This window comes from Stegodyphus dumicola, chromosome 2 (genome assembly GCF_044657685.1).
Source record: "Stegodyphus dumicola isolate Sdum_Otavi_A_Nest chromosome 2, ASM4465768v1".
Classification (NCBI taxonomy): Eukaryota; Metazoa; Arthropoda; class Arachnida; order Araneae; family Eresidae; genus Stegodyphus; species Stegodyphus dumicola.
This window is the reverse complement of record NC_140769.1, coordinates 212,244,130-212,261,211: the sequence shown is the minus strand read 5'-3', so window position 1 is coordinate 212,261,211 and position 17,082 is coordinate 212,244,130. Positions and strand designations below refer to the sequence as shown.

At 31.8% G+C, this 17,082-nt stretch overlaps 2 protein-coding genes across 5 annotated transcripts in view; one reads left to right on the top strand and one right to left on the bottom strand.

Moving 5' to 3' along the window:
* The first annotated feature begins 1,895 nt into the window (after window positions 1-1,895).
* Window positions 1,896-17,082, top strand: part of LOC146998828 (uncharacterized) — a 168,552-nt gene continuing 153,365 nt past the window's right edge. For 2 of the 3 annotated variants that reach the window (XR_015039748.1, XR_015039747.1), the window contains exons 1-2: window positions 1,898-2,382; window positions 16,512-16,548. The gene's annotated coding sequence lies outside the window, so the exon portion shown is untranslated. Of the gene's footprint in view, window positions 2,383-16,511; window positions 16,549-17,082 lie in introns of all 3 variants that reach the window. The other variant, XR_015039749.1, reaches the window with a different exon arrangement.
* The window catches only part of LOC146998829 (alcohol dehydrogenase class-3-like), a 116,868-nt gene continuing 112,689 nt past the window's right edge, over window positions 12,904-17,082 (bottom strand). For both annotated transcript variants that reach the window (XR_015039752.1, XM_085811714.1), the window contains one exon: window positions 12,904-13,049. Coding sequence is in view for 1 of the 2 variants with exons in the window: in XM_085811714.1 (XP_085667840.1) it covers window positions 13,027-13,049 (23 nt within the window). In the remaining variant the exon portion in view is untranslated. The remainder of the gene's footprint in view (window positions 13,050-17,082) is intronic.

The following is a 17,082-nucleotide window of genomic DNA, read 5'->3' as shown; positions in this document are numbered from 1 at the left end:
GGTTTCGACTGATATCAAATATTTAAAAGGTGAGAATAATATTGTGGCGGATACGTTATCTAGAGTTAATGAAATTTCATCGATAGATTATGATAAAATAGCTGATGAACAAACTCAAGATGAAGAACTGAAGAGTTTGCAAACCACTACTTCCTTGAATTTCAAGCAATGTTCTCTACCATCGGGGAAATATTTGTGGTGTGATACATCAACTAAACATGTTCGGCCGTATATTCCTCAGGCTTTCAGAAAACACGTCTTTCAAAGAATTCATGGTTTATCACATCCAGGAATAAAATCGACTATGAAATTAATGACATCAAAATTCATTTGGCCTAACATAAAAAAAGATGTACAGTTGTGGACAAGAACCTGCATTCATTGCCAAAAAGCTAAAATCAATCGGCACACCAAAACAAAATTAGGTGAGTTTGAAGTATCACCAGGAAGATTTTCTGTCATCCATATCGATCTCATAGGACCACTTCCACCATCTAAAGGGAATATTTATTGTCTTACTTGCATAGATAGATTTTCGAATTGGATGGAAGCAATTCCTTTAGAAAATATTTCTGCTGAGAACGTCGCAAGAACCTTTTATAGCAACTGGATTGCGCGTTTCGGAACGCCAAGTAAACTCATTAGTGATCGTGGATCCCAATTTAAAAGTGATACATTACGAGCTTTGTCCAAAATCTGTGGCATCAATTTACAACACACTACTGCCTACCACCCCTCGTGTAATGGCAATGTTGAGCGCCTTCATCGAACATTGAAAACAGCATTAAAAGCCCACAACAACATATCTTGGACGGACACGTTACCAACAGTACTTTTGGGTTTGTAAACTATTCAACAGCACTATTCAAGAAGATACCAATCATTCTATTGCGCAAGTAGTTTATGGCCAGAGTCTCAGACTTCCTGGCGAGTTTTTCAGCGAACCAAGTATCCAGACAGCATCGGAGACTTTTGCTAATAAACTCCAGAAACAGATGGAAGTTGTTGGACCGAGACTAATTCGTAAAAATTCATCTGAACAGATATTTGTCCATAAAGACTTAAAAACTTGTTCTCATGTGTTTCAGCGAATAGATCGGATAAAAAAAACCTTTGGAACCTCCTTATGAAGGACCATTTCCTGTTATTGATCGCAAGGACAAATATTTTACTATTAGCACAAAAGGAAAACATGTTAATGTATCCCTGGATCGCCTGAAACCAGCATATATTTTAGCTGAGGAAAATTCTCAGTTGATACAACCTGACTACAGTAATTTGCAGAGACCGGACTCAAATTCGGATGTGAATCAAAAACCTTCTCGCACAGGCAGAACTATACGTTTACCTGTTAGATTCAAGGACTGACTAAATTATTTTGATAGTGGTTAACACTGCAATACTAGTTACTACCTATTTCTCCATCTTCGTAACGTAACTTAGTTACTGGTGGGGGAGTAGTGTAGTGGCCCAGTTATTGCATGAGAAATAATTATTTTTTATTTCATATATTTGTTCATGTGTTTAATTATTTTATAAAATTAACTTTAATATTTTGTTAATATTCATATTTATATTTAAATTTCTTTATGCTGAATGGCAACTAGTTCTAGTTCTGATTCATGATTGCTAGGTTTTGGTTTCAAAACGTTGCTCGTAGCGTCGCATTTCGATAGCTGGAAAATAAAATGCAATAACTTAGCTATTTGTTTATAATTCATGCTGTTACTAGTCATAAATTAATTTTAAACATTAGTAGCCAAGGCTACAGCGTCACCCCTGATCAACTTCTTCGCAACTGAAGACTTTGCACTTTTATTACAAATGCATACGACTTTTCCAGTTTATGGAATTTAACGAACTTTTACAGGTCCTTAGGGGATTGATAAACATGTAGTGGTAAAGGCCCTCGGATCGAACACTACTTAACGAATAATGATCTCTGATCTCCCCGTTGAATCACTATTATAAATGTTCGTTTTACTTTTCAAACTGTTGCCACCAAATGTTAGAGTCTTGCATTATATTTGAAGAAATTAAATAATGAAAAATTAGAGTAGCTCCTAAACACTATACCATCTGGGGGGCAAGATCTTTTTATTATAAATTAATTTTAATAGAAAAGTTATTTTAACATATGTGCGTTTAAGAAAAAAGAGCAGGGAAAATTTCCCAAAAACGCAAGCACATGAATTTTGGCAGCATAGTTTTGTCGAAAATTGCGCGATTTGGCAACGTTGAAACGTAAAGCTGATTCGCTGGTTGTGTTTGCGCCAATGAACAAATGTGTTATTTACCGTGTGCTTTTCTTTTTAAAAGTTCCGAGACTTCAATGGATATTGATGCGGGTGATGAAGAAGAACGCTTCAAAAGGCTTGCTGTGTATGTATTCACTTATATATATATTTTTTCAAATACACAAAATATTGGTAAAAGTTTACAATTGGGTGCCCCTTGTTTTTTGGCGATTCTTTTTTTGATGCCAAGATCGGCACCAGGAAGGTACAATTTCTTGATGGTCGCTACACAAAACAAAAATAAGAAGTCAAAGAATTGTACAGACTCTGTGTCCATGAACACATTGATCTGTTTTCACTTAAAAAAAAATCCTAGAATTGCACAAACTAGGCATTGCGCACTGCCTTAAATTTGCCCATGTACACATCAATCTATTTTCATTTAAATAAAATCAGGAAGCTAAAACAGAGTTAAAACTATCATGGTAACCAGAAGTAAGGTTTCATCGCCAAAATTTAAAAAAGTTGTCGTGAAGCGAAGGGGCACTCAGTTCTACGCTAGAGCGAAAATATTTATATTCGTGATCTGTTTGTATGTAGGAATTCAATATACAATTAAAGTAAAATGTTTGATATCCAAATGTAATCGAATATGTGTAGTTTCCTAAAAAAGTGCCAGAATATTTAAATGTGCGAAACTAAAAGTATAAAATGTTAGTTTCCTTGAATTATGCGTTTTCTTAGTCTTCATTTTACAATAAATCCAGATGTTAAGTATAAGTTCAAAAATAGGCTGACTATATTTTCGTCATGTCACATGTTATATTAAGTTGACCATTATTCTTCAGAACTGTATGTTTAGCTTAAAATGCTCGTTAAAAATGGGACAAAATGCCATAATGCACAAAATACCTTAGATGGAGCTCACACTGTAAATAAACTAGAAACTCTTAAATTTGTTATTAGTTTGCAAGTAGAAAAAGGGAATTTTTTAGTAAAATTTTTGGTGAATCTTCGGATTATGGTAACTTGGCGAAACTTTGGCGACCATCCCTGCTACAGCAACCTGCTAGTTTTTTTTTTTTTTGGATGCCATTTTGTTTTCACGAAGTAAAGCCATGTTTTATTTTATTTTTTTTTTTTACTCAAAATTTTTTCCAACAATCTGCTAGCCGAATTACGCTTATGCTAGAACTTTTATGGAACAAAAGTGCTTAATCATGACGAAGATTAGGTGCGAAATTGGGAGGAAGTGTAGAATCGCCCACTGCTTGCTGCGTTTTTAAGAATTGCATATACACGATATCTATGTACACATCAACCTATTATAACTTAAAAAAAATCCCAGAATTGCACAAAAATGGCATTGTGCACACTTTGGTATTGCGCACACAAAATTGACTTTATCCATGTACACATTGACCTATTTTCACTTAAAAAATAAAAATTAAAAAAAAAAAAAATTACAAAAATCCAATTCTTCTTACTCTTGTAAAAAGCACCAAACAAATAAGTGGGCGATTCTGCACTTTAGCAGCGAAATTGTTTCTAAGTGCTTATTAGCTAAAATCCTGTTTGGAATTTTCCGGAAAATGTCACATGACATGTCTCATGATCTCTCATTTCTCTGAGACAAAATAATCTGTGATTCGAACTGTGTACTTCTCAGATTATTGCTAAAATCCTAGCTAGTAACCTTTATCACCTTACCAAAATGTCACCAAACTACCTGTTACCATGTTCCAAAGATTAACCAAATTTTTGAAATGATCTTTCTGAAAATTTCTAAAATCATGTATTTAACAGCTTTTGACACTATAACATATTTTCTGAAGCAGGGCAGAATTTGAAAGGTGAAACCTCTTGGAAAACACACAAAGATGTCTTGTAGAATATAATACAGTATTATCAATTAATTACATAACTGCTTTTCTCTTACTTGAAGCAGAACTTTACTAATCTTGTGAGATATTTAGTCCAAGACAATTTAATTATAATATTGGGTACTTTTCCATTTCGCCGGCGCAAATCACGCCAAGCAGACTTTATTGGCAGCAACATACAGTATACACATAAAAAATTTAACCAATGTTAGTTTTAAGAATTTTTTATTTTGAAGGCATAAGCATTTTAGTATGGTTTAAAATTTTGTAAAAAACCAATAAATAAAGACAATAAATTTGTAAAAAGACATTAATTTAAGAATTTACTTTGCTTTCATCCTGATTCGCCGGTTCATATCACGTGACCCCAAGTGATCTTATCTCATGTAAACTACGCTACAAAAATATAATTCTCTCAGTAATTATCTACATTAATTTCAAGTTAAATCTTATGGAATACAAGTTCAAATGCAAGAATTATTTTAATTCGTACGAATAGCTTACTCAGAAATTATGTAAAACCGCAGTGCTTTACTTCGCTAGTGCATTCTCATTAGATTTGATGAATTTAACCCTTGATTTTCCTTTTCTATATCTTTGCGTTCAGGTGAGTGGTGTGATTGCATCGTAATTAATTACCGCGAATGGTCTTAGGGCAAAAAATTTAACTATCTTGTAAAAATTCTATGTAATTGTATGTCAGTATTGAAAGAAACAATCAATCCGATAAGAAATGGCTGCGACTTGTTTTGAAAATGAAGGGTAAAAGTTTGCCTGCGAAGATATTCCGTTTGGCATCAGTTGTACCATTATTGGCGACTTTATCGTTTGTGCCGGCAAAACGGAAAAGTACCTAATATTATTTTTCAAACTTAGGTATATTTATGTTGTAATAGATGAGTAAGAATTAAGGATACAGTGGATATTTAGCTGAAATATGCTAATCAGCCTAAATGCTACTATTTATCCAGTAATGTTAAATATTTAGGAAGAGAAAAATTTCCACACTTTTTTTTAATAATTCAGGATCTTTATTGATTATTTATAATGGGGATATTTCCATTCTATTTTATTTCTTTCTTCCTGTTAAATAGTCTTAAAATTTGTTTTAATTAAAAGTATATAAAAGTTGTAGATTGATAGAAGCTTTCCGTAATGTGAAACAACCTTTCCATGAATACGTTTCTTCCCATAATGTTATGCAATTGCAACTTTAAAATATTAGATTATGTTAATTAAAATTTGGGTAAAATCCTATAAGAGCCCTTGCGACAAACTGGGAGAGTGCAGAATCACCCACTGCTCCGCACGTTTCTCAAAATTGCCAACTTGAAAATAGCAAGTAAAAAAATTGGGGTAGAGTAGACTTTAAGGTACCCCTTGTATTATGGTGAAGTTGTTGTTTGATTTATCACCAAGTTGTTGTTTCATTTATGGTAGCCTGAGTAGTTGAATGTTATGGAAACCCTATTGTGACATAATCAGGTGCATGATTCTGGGAAATTTTGAATCATGGGATGTTTTGTAAGCGTTTTTGTGGTGTGTGTTGGTTTGATTCTTTAGACAGTAGAATGGCCGAATGTAGTAAGATTAATTTGAAGTTTCTGTACAATTTGGAGCAAAAGGGGAAAAGAGCTTTAATTGACTAGTGTGTAAATGTAGGTTTACTTAGTAGCCATTATAAGTGTTTTGTATGTAGGAAGGATATGCGTCTAGTCGAACGTAAAAATCGTTTAGATGGATTTGAATGGGTTTGTAGGAAGAAAAGTTCAGATGGTCACTATGTGAAGTGTTCGATCAGAAAGAGTACCTGGTTTGAAAAAAGTCATTTGAGTATGATTGATATTTTGATTTTTACGTGGCTCGGGGTGTACGAAGCGAACTCGAAAATCATGGTAAGTGAATATTTGCTTTTGGTAGTGCTTAAATATATAACATGTTTTTTCTTTTCTATGTTATTTTATTTTTTGGTTTAAAATGTATTTTATTGAGATTTTGCATTTTTTTCCCCTATATTGTAGAATTTGGTGCTCCTTTGACTTTTTAAGTGTAAATATATCAATGTGTACATGGACAAAGTAAAGGGAGTGTGCAATGCAAGTTTGTGCAATTCTGGGATTTTTTTTAAGTGAAAATAGGTCGACGTGTACATGGATAAAGTTAAAAGAGTGCACAATGCTATTTTTGTGAAATTCGGGGATTTTTTTTTTTTAAGTGAAAATAGATCGACGTGTACATGGATAAAGTTCGTGAAATAATGAAGTATTTATGACCTAAAGGGTATCAAAATTTACAAAAAAAAAAAAAAAAAAAAAAGAAGCTTAATATTGATTTGTTTGCCTTATTAAACATTTCTCTCAATGCAAGTTGTTTAAGTTGCTCCGTTTGTTGCGCTAATACATTCTCTTTAATTCTGTAGACAGGCATAATCCTTTGCTTAGTTACATTGTTGAAGTCCTGTAACTGCTGTTTCGAGAATTCCGATTAATTTGTCAATCAAAATTTTCTCGTTGTCAGTAACTTCTCTGTCACTTTCTTCACTATCAGTAGCGTATTTTCTGGATCTAGAACTATACTACAGATTTCGCCATTCATTAATTGATTGATGATTGAGAAGGATTGTCATCACAATGAAAACTTCTTTTATATCATCCTCATTTATTACAGCTTGTCCACATTTCTTTACAAAATCCGTTAATTGGAAAATTTCGCCTTTGTTTTGCTATATCCGAAAACCTTTAAAATTAGTGGCTATCATCATCAAATTTAGCTATCCTTCACTGTACATATTTGGCTATGCATCATGAGCTTGGCGACTAACGACAAGTTGTTCTGTTAAATTTTATCTTGCTTCTATCACGCACTGAGACAATTATGCCTGAATTATATTAGTTTTGTTATTTATCATACTTATGTCTATTTCTTTCACGTGCTTAAGGCTTATTAGAGTTCTGAATAAATAAATTCCCACATATATTTCAGCCTTATTGAAGGCCGGCGCTAGATATCTTACCGCCTGATGCAGTCTCTGTGGGTCCTAAATTCTCCGAGTCTCTGCAGCCATACGAGCCCTGGTGCTGGTTCTGGGTTTATGTGAATAACAAATCAATTATTCTTAATTCAAATAGCCATAAATTTAATCTTTGAGTCTATGAGTATCATCAACAAAATCTATTTTTATCACATGGAAAGAAATGTTTGGTAAATGTTTCCTCGTAAACATTTTTTTAGCACATTTAACTTAAATCTGTAATCATCGCCAAGCGTAATGTCAACATATAAGGTTACCATACACCTTTATTATTCAATTACTAACAAGAAAAATTGGGTACTTTTCCGTTTCGCCGGCGCAAATCTCGCCAAGCAGACTTTATTGGCGACAACAGACAGTATACACATAAAAAATATTAAAAAAATCTTAGTTCTAAGAATTCATTTTTTGAAGGCATAAACATTTTAATATCACTTAAAACTTTATAAAAAGCCGATAAATAAAGACAATAAATTTGTAAAAAGACATTAATTTAAGAATTTACTATGCTTTCATGGTTCAAAATCCTAATTCGCCGGTTTATATCACGTGACCCCAAGCTATCTCATCTCACGTAAACTACTCTACAAAAATCTAATGCTCTCAGTAATTATCTACATTAATTTCAAGTTAAATCTTAATTTGGAACACAAGTTTAAATGCAAGAAATATTTCAATTCGTACGAATAGCTTACTTAGAAATTATGTAAAACTGCAGTGCTTTACTTCGCTAATGTATCCTTATTAGAATTGATGAATTTAACCCTTGACTTTACCTTTTCTATATTTTCGGCTTCGGGTAAGAGCTGTGATTGCATCCTAATTGACTTAACTACTGAAAATGGCCTTAGACATAAAACTGAACTATCTGATAAAAATTCTATGTAATTATATGCCAGTATTGAAAAAACCAATCAATCTGATAAGAAAAAGCTGCGACTTGTTTTGAAAATGAGGCGTAAAAGGTTACCAGCGAGAATATTCCTTTTGGCATCGATTGTACCATTATTGGCGACTTTATCGCTTGCGCCGGCAAAACGGAAAAGTACCAAAAATTGTTTAGGCATCGCTACATGAGTCATTACTGAAGTTGTCATGTTTTGATAAACATGCGGTGATGAAAGGAAAGTATAATAAATAATGATTCCCAAGGTTGGCGTCAGATCAATGATGTATCTATGTGGAATGTTTCAGTTTGAGATGTGTACCATAAAGCGGATACGCAGGAATGAAACCAAGTTACTGATCCTGATCGTACATATTTATGCTAAAAGTTTTGTTTCTTCAATAACAATGTATTTCATTTAGTGTCAAAGTGAAATTAAGAATTGGCACACTCCAGATGTTTTATTATGCTCGGAGGGGGGTGGAATCAAATGTGCATGCGTAAAACTTAGGAGAAAAATGTTGTTGGTGGTTTTGAGGTCCGGATTTTAGATCATTTCGGATAATGGACGTCTGGATTTCAGACTTTGTACTGAATTTCTTATTTATTTTGATTAATATAGCAATTGGATTATATGGATGATCTTTAACTTTGTTAGAGATTTCTTGCTGGTAACTTTATGCTTTCTTGACTACTGTTATTATAATGACTTTTGAAATTGCTTGTTTTCATGAATGTGTTTGATTGATTTAGAAATTCTGAATTTTCATCCACAGAGAACCCGTTGGCGCCGTTGCTGTTTTACTCGCCAAGTTCACCTATGGTTGATGGGCGTTGGTTATGAGATATTAAAACACATGGAAGTAAGCCGCGTAAACATGATATTTAAAGAATATAATCAAAGTAATTAAAGAATAAGTAACATAAATTCACGTTAGCAGAGAAAACAATATATTAAGCATACGAAAGTGAAAATTCAAAATTAACTGGTTAAACACGATGCACGAAAATAAATTTGTATTTAATTCAAGTTAGCACAGAAAACAATATGTAAAGCTTAATGGAAGTAGAAAAATCATGTAATATTGAGCTTTGTAATAATGACCCTTTTTCTTGGCAATTTCTTGGGAAAATTGAGATCTGTCTTTGAATATCTTTCAGTATTATAAAATTCCAAAATATTTATGTTTTTAACAGTGCAGTTTCTAAAGAAATTGTGAATTTACGATTAATATCTTCATTGCATAATTTTAAAGTACTTCCAAAACTACGATTGAAAATCCATTATGATCGCATAAATGAAATGAATAGATATTCTCATTTAAATAGAAACTTAATTGCAACTGATTACATAAAAGTTTTTTTAGTAATAAATTATATTCTGCTCTGACTTATTTTTTTAAATTTTATGTATATGTTCATGTATTGCACGAAAAAACCAACATATTAACTTTACATTTGGCATATCGATTTTTATTAAGACTTGCTTTTTTGCATGTAACCAGGGTTCATAGCGGTCCTTATAAGTGCTTATAAGTCCTTATATTTGAAAATAAAATATAAAGGCCCTTATAGGTGCTTACTTTTTCTTTAAAGCCCTTATTTTTTTGTTTTTAGTGCTTATTTTTTGCTTTTAGTGCTTTTTTTTTTAATGAACGCGCTATTTTCCCCCTACCAAAGCCGAAACTAAATAAACAACTTTTCTTAATATTAAATGTCAGGTGGTGAATCATACTCCCGGAAATAGCTTTTCCCCCTTTCTCTGCATTAACATAACCTTTGGTGCGCACAAAGAGTACAGACAGGTGCCCGTCGTTATATTGGTCAAAGAATTGCGAAAGCAGTAGAAAATTTCGGTACATTCGGCATTCTTTTCCTCTCACCCAAATACTATACACGTTTAAATTTCTATCCAGATCTTAATAATTTGCATTCTCGTTCCGCTTGGTCAGTTCATATTTGTGTTTATTATGATCATTATGCTTATATTATGAGTATATGTATGAATGTTTATAATAACAGTTGCAGTAACTGCTGAAGTATAGTAAACTTCCAAAAATGGTTGTATTTTAACACAGCGTTTTAGGAATAATACTCGGAATGGCTTAAATAAAGGGAAAGTAATCGAATAGTCAAAATAATTTAATTTTTTTTGGCCAATACATTATATAGTGCGAAGATTGGGAGGTTCTCCCCTTTCTCCGCAAAATCTCAAATATTGAAACTGTTACAAGTTCGCTGCAAAACAAGCAACGGACTTTTTTTTTTTTTTTTGTCACTTTCCAATCTGGATTGAATAGGACTAAAAGTTCTGTGGTCTACCAACCCAAGCGAAGAATGATTCTATTGCGGAAATTTAACGCCGTCTGTTGAAAATTAGAATGAAAAACACCCCAGTTACTCATATTTAGTTCTTTATTCTCCCAATTTCAGCAGCTGTTGATTCCGATTGCGTAATATCACGTAGGGAAGAATTATGGCACACGTATTGTGCAATAACGTTTGCGATATTTCGCAGAGATAATTAATTAATTAATTTTGATGTTCTGTTTGAGATTTGTTTATGAACACTTAAAAGAGTTTTACTGTGCTTGCTAAGCAGAATATTTTTCAGTTCTATTGGTTTATTTTTATATGATTCACATATCAAAATGTCAAAAGCATTTATTTAGCGGAAAAATCTAAAAAGTGGCTACAGTCAACCCCCCCCCCCTCCGCTCCTCTTTTTCAAGTTACGCTCAACTGTCCAAATATTCGCCAGTTTCCAAGTATGCGGCTTAGTTAAGCTTTTACTGTTAAAGGATGACTGCATGAAGCAAATTTCTGTCTTCTGATTTCAGAAATGTTCCTCTTTTTTACTTAAATTACTTTGCTTGCAATATCTGTTAAGAGAAAACTGATATACAATGAAAATTTAGAAAATATTCAGAATTTAGATTTAAATTATTTAAATATTAATATGAGTGGAAAAATAAATTGTATTTATTATTAGGTTCCAAGCAAATACAATAAATATGCCTTATTATTATTTATTTTCTCTATTTTGAACTGAAATTTCATCATTAAATCTTGTAATATAGTTTAGTTCTGCATAGTTTTTTTTTTTTTTTTTTTTTTTCTCTCATTGTAAACTAGTTCTGTAAATTGAACTGTTATTTAAAATTTAAAGGGAAAAAAAAAAGTAATTATTTTCCATGGTTGAGGTAATGCTTATTCTCTCTTAATAAATACTGCATTTCTCATATTTTAAATTACAAGTCTAATTAAGGTTATGCAGTTGTGTATAATGTCATTAGACAGGTGCTTATTTTTTTTCTTAAAATGTGCTTGAAAAGTGCTTATTTTTTTAACTAAAATGTGGCTATGAACCCTGTGTAACTCATAACGAGAACCAAGGAATATATCATTTTTTGTGCACTGCTTTGCAACTGATATACAGCTCATCAGCAGCTAAACAGTAAAGTGACTGAACTCTGGTAGTTTAGTTAGCCAAGCTAATGGGCAAGTTGTATGATTGTTTTCATGGTATTCCCAATATGTAACGTGGATTCAAACCAGTGTCCTTCAGAAAGACCTCCTTGAAGGCATCTTTTCTTTTAGGCAGATATCTCTCCCATGCTTTTCCATAATTTAAACAAACCCAAATGATGTATGCTGCTAAAAATTTTATTTAAAGTCCATATTTAATAACATTACAAAAATTGCAAATATGGTCCAAGTTAGATCATTTTTAAATGCATATATTTATTTTAATTACACTAATTGTATATATTTATTATATGAATATTTTAAATGTCCATTTTATCATTAATTATTATTAATATATTTATGGACAACATTTCTTTTTTGATTGTTCTGTCCAATGTATCCTTGATTTTAATTTCACATTTAAATTTTCACACCATAATTTTATAAGTCTTCTGAAATTTAGTCACAATTTCACTCAATTTAACCGCGTAGTTCACAAATGCAGCATAAAAACTATGTTAATATCAGTCACCAAGGATGTATGGATTAGGTTTTTCATGCATAACCATGAGTTTTTGAGTATCCATAAAACTATTCTGTCATTTTAGAGAATCAATAATACTTTTTATTTCAGTTTAATCATCTCTTTGTGTGTCACACCTGAAATCTTCTCAAATGTTATTGTTTTGTTTATTTCATGCTTATGACTGCATAAGAAGACTTAAGTGAAACAAATGTGTCACAAGCAGTGACACTGAGATGTTATTTCACATATAACTGAGAAGTACAGCACTAATTAGCACTGTAATTGTTAAAGAAAGTATCCTGGCTTGTAAAAAGCTTCGTTGCATGTAATGTGAACTTAATAACTTTATCATTTTAAAATTAAGAAGGGTTTGTGTGTACTTAATTCAATATACAAAGCATGTGAGAGCTAGCTGAAAAAGGCATGCTTTTGTGAATATTTTCTAGGGTAAATAGGCTCATGGAAAACCACGAAAATGTCACAAAATTCACAAAACACATACGAAAAAAATAACCTGCACAACCAGCTCGTTTTTCAGGATTTGAGCCGAGATTGAACTACCACTATTCAGCCTTCTTAACCACTCGTAGGACTAAATATGTAATATGTAATATCATGTAATCAAAAGTTAACTATGTGTTGTGTAACAGGATTGCTTTCTCAAGTATCGAGGTAGGAAATACTTAATCTATTCTTTTTTTTAAGTGTTTGGTCATGGTATTATTCATTACATGTACTTTCCATAATTCATATAGAATATTAATATTTCTACTACAAGTGTCTTTTTTAAATTTTTAAGTGTTTTGCTTGTTGATATTCTCAAAATTGTATCTGATAATTAGTATAATAGGTATAAATACAGTAGACATATATAATCGATCAGGAGTGGCTAAACTTTATGTAAGTGAGAACCACAACTGCATATTTACATCATAGGTGAAGTAGGTTTCAGACAGCAAGAAATGTCGATTCCAAACAATCATTCAGTGACAGTCTTAGTTCAATAAGAGCCATGTGCCTGTAATAAATTAATGAATGCATGACTTTTAATACATCCATTTTACATAAACAGTTTTTCAATGTTATTTTTATCAATTTACTTGTAAACAGTTTAAAGCATTTTATGTTGAAACAACTGCCTGTCTTTCATAGTATATTTGACAGTGCCAATAATTTTCAGTATTGAAATTCTATTCAGTAGCATTGTTAATAAAACTTTTGAAGAGTCATTTGCACTTGGATTCATTACACAAGTAGTGGTTTGCTAATTTTGATGACTTTGAGTATCCATAAAACTATTCTGTCATTTTAGAGAATCAATAATACTTTTTATTTCAGTTTAATCATCTCTTTGTGTGTCACACCTGAAATCTTCTCAAATGTTATTGTTGGAAAAGCATTAACAATATATTATCTGGTTAAAGTTTTAAGCCATAAATATTGTTTTTCTCATAATTTTAGATGACCATACCAATAATAAAAACATTACTTAATTAATTATTTAAAATGCATATTTTGGCAGGTGATGAAGTCAAAATATTTTATCGGTTGGAAACCTCATGATTCTGTGTGCTTAACGCTACGTTAACAGCCATGTTACCAATTATCATTAACCCCTCTCCCGCCATATTTTCTTCCACAAACTAGCATCTGTCACCGAAAACTTCCTTTATTATATGAAAATATTTCTATCTATTTGTTAAAAGTTCATAAATAATAACGTGAAAATACAAAAAAAAAATAATAATAAATAAGTGAAGAATAATTTAAATTGGCAAATGCGAACAATGACGGTGATAATTCAACAAAATGAACGTTAGAGGAATGGTTGCAACCTTCTTACAAGCGAATAGGTTGAATCTGCCGGATTACCAGGTTTGAACTATTATCGCCAGAGTTGGCGATGTTTACATTTGCCGGGTTCTTTGCGGAAGTGTTCCGAAATTCTAATTAGATGTAAACAAATTTCATTTAATAATAATTAAATGCCGTGTAAAGCTTCAAACTTATTTTTTTTTTAACTAATACTTAAAAGATCTAACATTGTGGTTCTCAACCTATTTTGCCCTATTCCACCCCTTTCACCATTGCTAGAAGATCATTCCCATCATGCCCTTCCTTTTCAGTACTTGAAAAATGCATATATATATTTATTTAGATTGCTTTTGAACTTACTTTATAAATTAAACCAAAAAAAGTACAGAAAATGTTGGTATATACCAGGATTCGAATAAAAATAGTTTTTTATATTTATAAACCACAGCTGCCAACTCTGCTTTTTCTTCTGGTCTCCTGGTAGATCACCAAATCTCGATAAACTTGTCTCAGTTGCAACAAACAGGGCGAAAAGAATGACCGGGGTAAGAAACGTTTTTGTTATTATTTTGAAAGGAAAAATCAGTGACAAGATCTTACTTACCATTGTATCATTCATCAAGAAGCGCTTTGTGCTCGACATTTCCAGAAGAAATTTGCAAAGTTATGGAATTCATAATTATATTATTGTTAACCTCATTATTACTACAGCTTTTAATCATCGCCAGTTTAAAGAATTTTTAGTTGAAATGGAGAGCGAGTACTCAGATCTTCTGCTGAATAATAAAGTGCGTTGGTTATCAAGAGGAAATGTTTTGAAATGTTTTGCATCCTTATTAACAGAAGTTAAAGCATTACTCCTTGAAATGAGTGTTTATAATCCAGAACTAATGAATGATCAGTAGATCCAAAAATTTTATTTTATGGTAGACGTTACATCTCATCTAAATCAGCTTAATCAAAAAACTATAGGGAAGAGGTGTGTGTGTGTGTGTGTGATTATGGCAAAGCCTCGAGGGCTATCTGCCTAAGAGGAGGGATGCCTTCGTGGAGGACTTTCTAAGGGAAACTGGCTCATTTTTAACACGTTACACATGGGGAAAACCACGAAAACGCCCATGCAGCCAGCCCGTTCGCGGGATTCGAACCTCCTATAGGGAAGAGGAAACACAATTTTTCTGATGTTGGAAGAAGTTATTTCATTTGAAAGCAAATTATCTCTTTCTGCTCAAGATTTTTGAAACAGAAACTTTGGTTCACTTTCCAAGCCTGTTGAAACATTCTCAAGAAAATAGATCTAATATTGACATTTGCCATTTCAAAACAACAGTTTTATGACAGAAGTTTTTCTCAGCAGGTTTCAGGAATTCTGAATCAGCAAAGCAACATTAGCCTTTGTTAAAAAACCTCTTAATACTAGTGCAACGGAATTGCATTTCTCTGTTTAATATTCACATTGGCAACTCTGAAATCAATTGCTGAATTTAAAAAAAAAAAAAAAAATTATGAAACTTGAAATTTGAACATTTTAAGTGCTGATGTAGAAACATTGGAGAAAAATAAATGTGTGCTTAGTTCACAGCACAAGTAATCTGGAGAAGGAAAACATGTGGAATAATATTATTCCCGACTCATGTAATCAGCTTAAAAAACTAACGTTTGATGTTTTTCTTATTCGAGTCTACATATTCATACGATCAATAATTTTCAAGCATGAACTTTTTGTCAAGAGTAAATAGAGAAGTCATCTTATTCATGAAAACTTGTAATAAGGCTTAAAATGAAAAACAACATACAAAATGCAAACTTTTCAAGAAGATGCAAGGCCATTGTTTACATTAGTGTTTTGTTAGTCATTATTGCGATTCAAGTTTTTCAATATATTGCAATTCTCTTTTATCAATAAAATAGTATCGTTATTAAGTATAATATCAAGTTTTATTCGACATATATATATAGTTTAACTAAGACTTAAAAACTGAAATATTGAGTTAATTTTAGGGAGTGTTGTGGAGCGAAAAAAGATGTAGTGTTGAGAAAGGTATAAGATGGTTTGGACATATGCAGAGAATGAATGGAAGAAGATACTTGAAAAGAGAATACAAGTATTAATAAATACAGTGCTGAACTGTTGATAATTGACTCTGTTGACTAATGAGTTTGCCTTCACTGGCCAAAGGGATATAAAACTGAACTGAGAGCAAATTGTGTGCCATCTCAAACCTTTTCTGCTGCATGTACTATGCCCTAAAAGGCTGAATTGTTATTATGCCCAACAGTGTTATGTTGTTATATGTAAAGATTTTAAACAATTATTTTTTTGTAACTGTTTCTGAAATTATTAACTTAGTGTTTTATGTTCAGTTTCAGCAGTTTTCTTAGTGTTGATTAAAGAGTTACTGTTTATTACATTTGCTATTCCTTATTACTGCACTAAAGGCTATGATTCTGTATACATTAATTAGCAGCATGTTTAAATTCTTAGTTAAAGGTCTTCAATTTAGTTTCATAATTATTTATTGTATACCTTCTTCATATTCATCTTAAATTTCAGAAGAAATTTACTTCCCAGTTTAGTCCTTTGAAGCAACTTATATGTAAATATTGTATAGCATATTCTGTTATGTACTGACTATTGAAATGCATTTTTATTTCTTTTTTGCAGGACATTTTGCAGTTTGAAGTCTCTATGTACTACTGAGGTAAAAAAATTCTTTTATATCTAATCTGAAAATGAAATATTTTTTCATAGGCAATAAATTCAGTTCTTGACAACTGCATTCTAAATTAGAATTTTAAGCACATGTGAGAAAACAGGAAAGTGCTTTCCAGTATTTAATTTTAAAAAAAGTTGAATTTTTATTTTCAGAAATCATCTTAAATTTATTTAATAAAGATCATGGCAAATGATTCCAAAATTTTTGGTGCATGTTTTACTTGTCCCCAGAACTTTCTGAGTTGTCCTGCTGTGGATAATTTCTACATAACCACTGAATTTCTGTGATTCTGATTAATTCAGGCTCCTAAGAACTTGATGTTTGTGTCATTATTTGATTTTTAGGAAAGTGATTATTCTAAACCTCATGTTTATAAAAAAATTTACTGTAGTTTGAAAATATGAGTCTTGGATGATAATATCAGCGACTCTTTTAAATATAAGCTACAACTTGCTTAAAAGTATCTTATGCAGTTAATGCCACTAGATACCTTTCAACATAAAAAACATCTTCAGAATT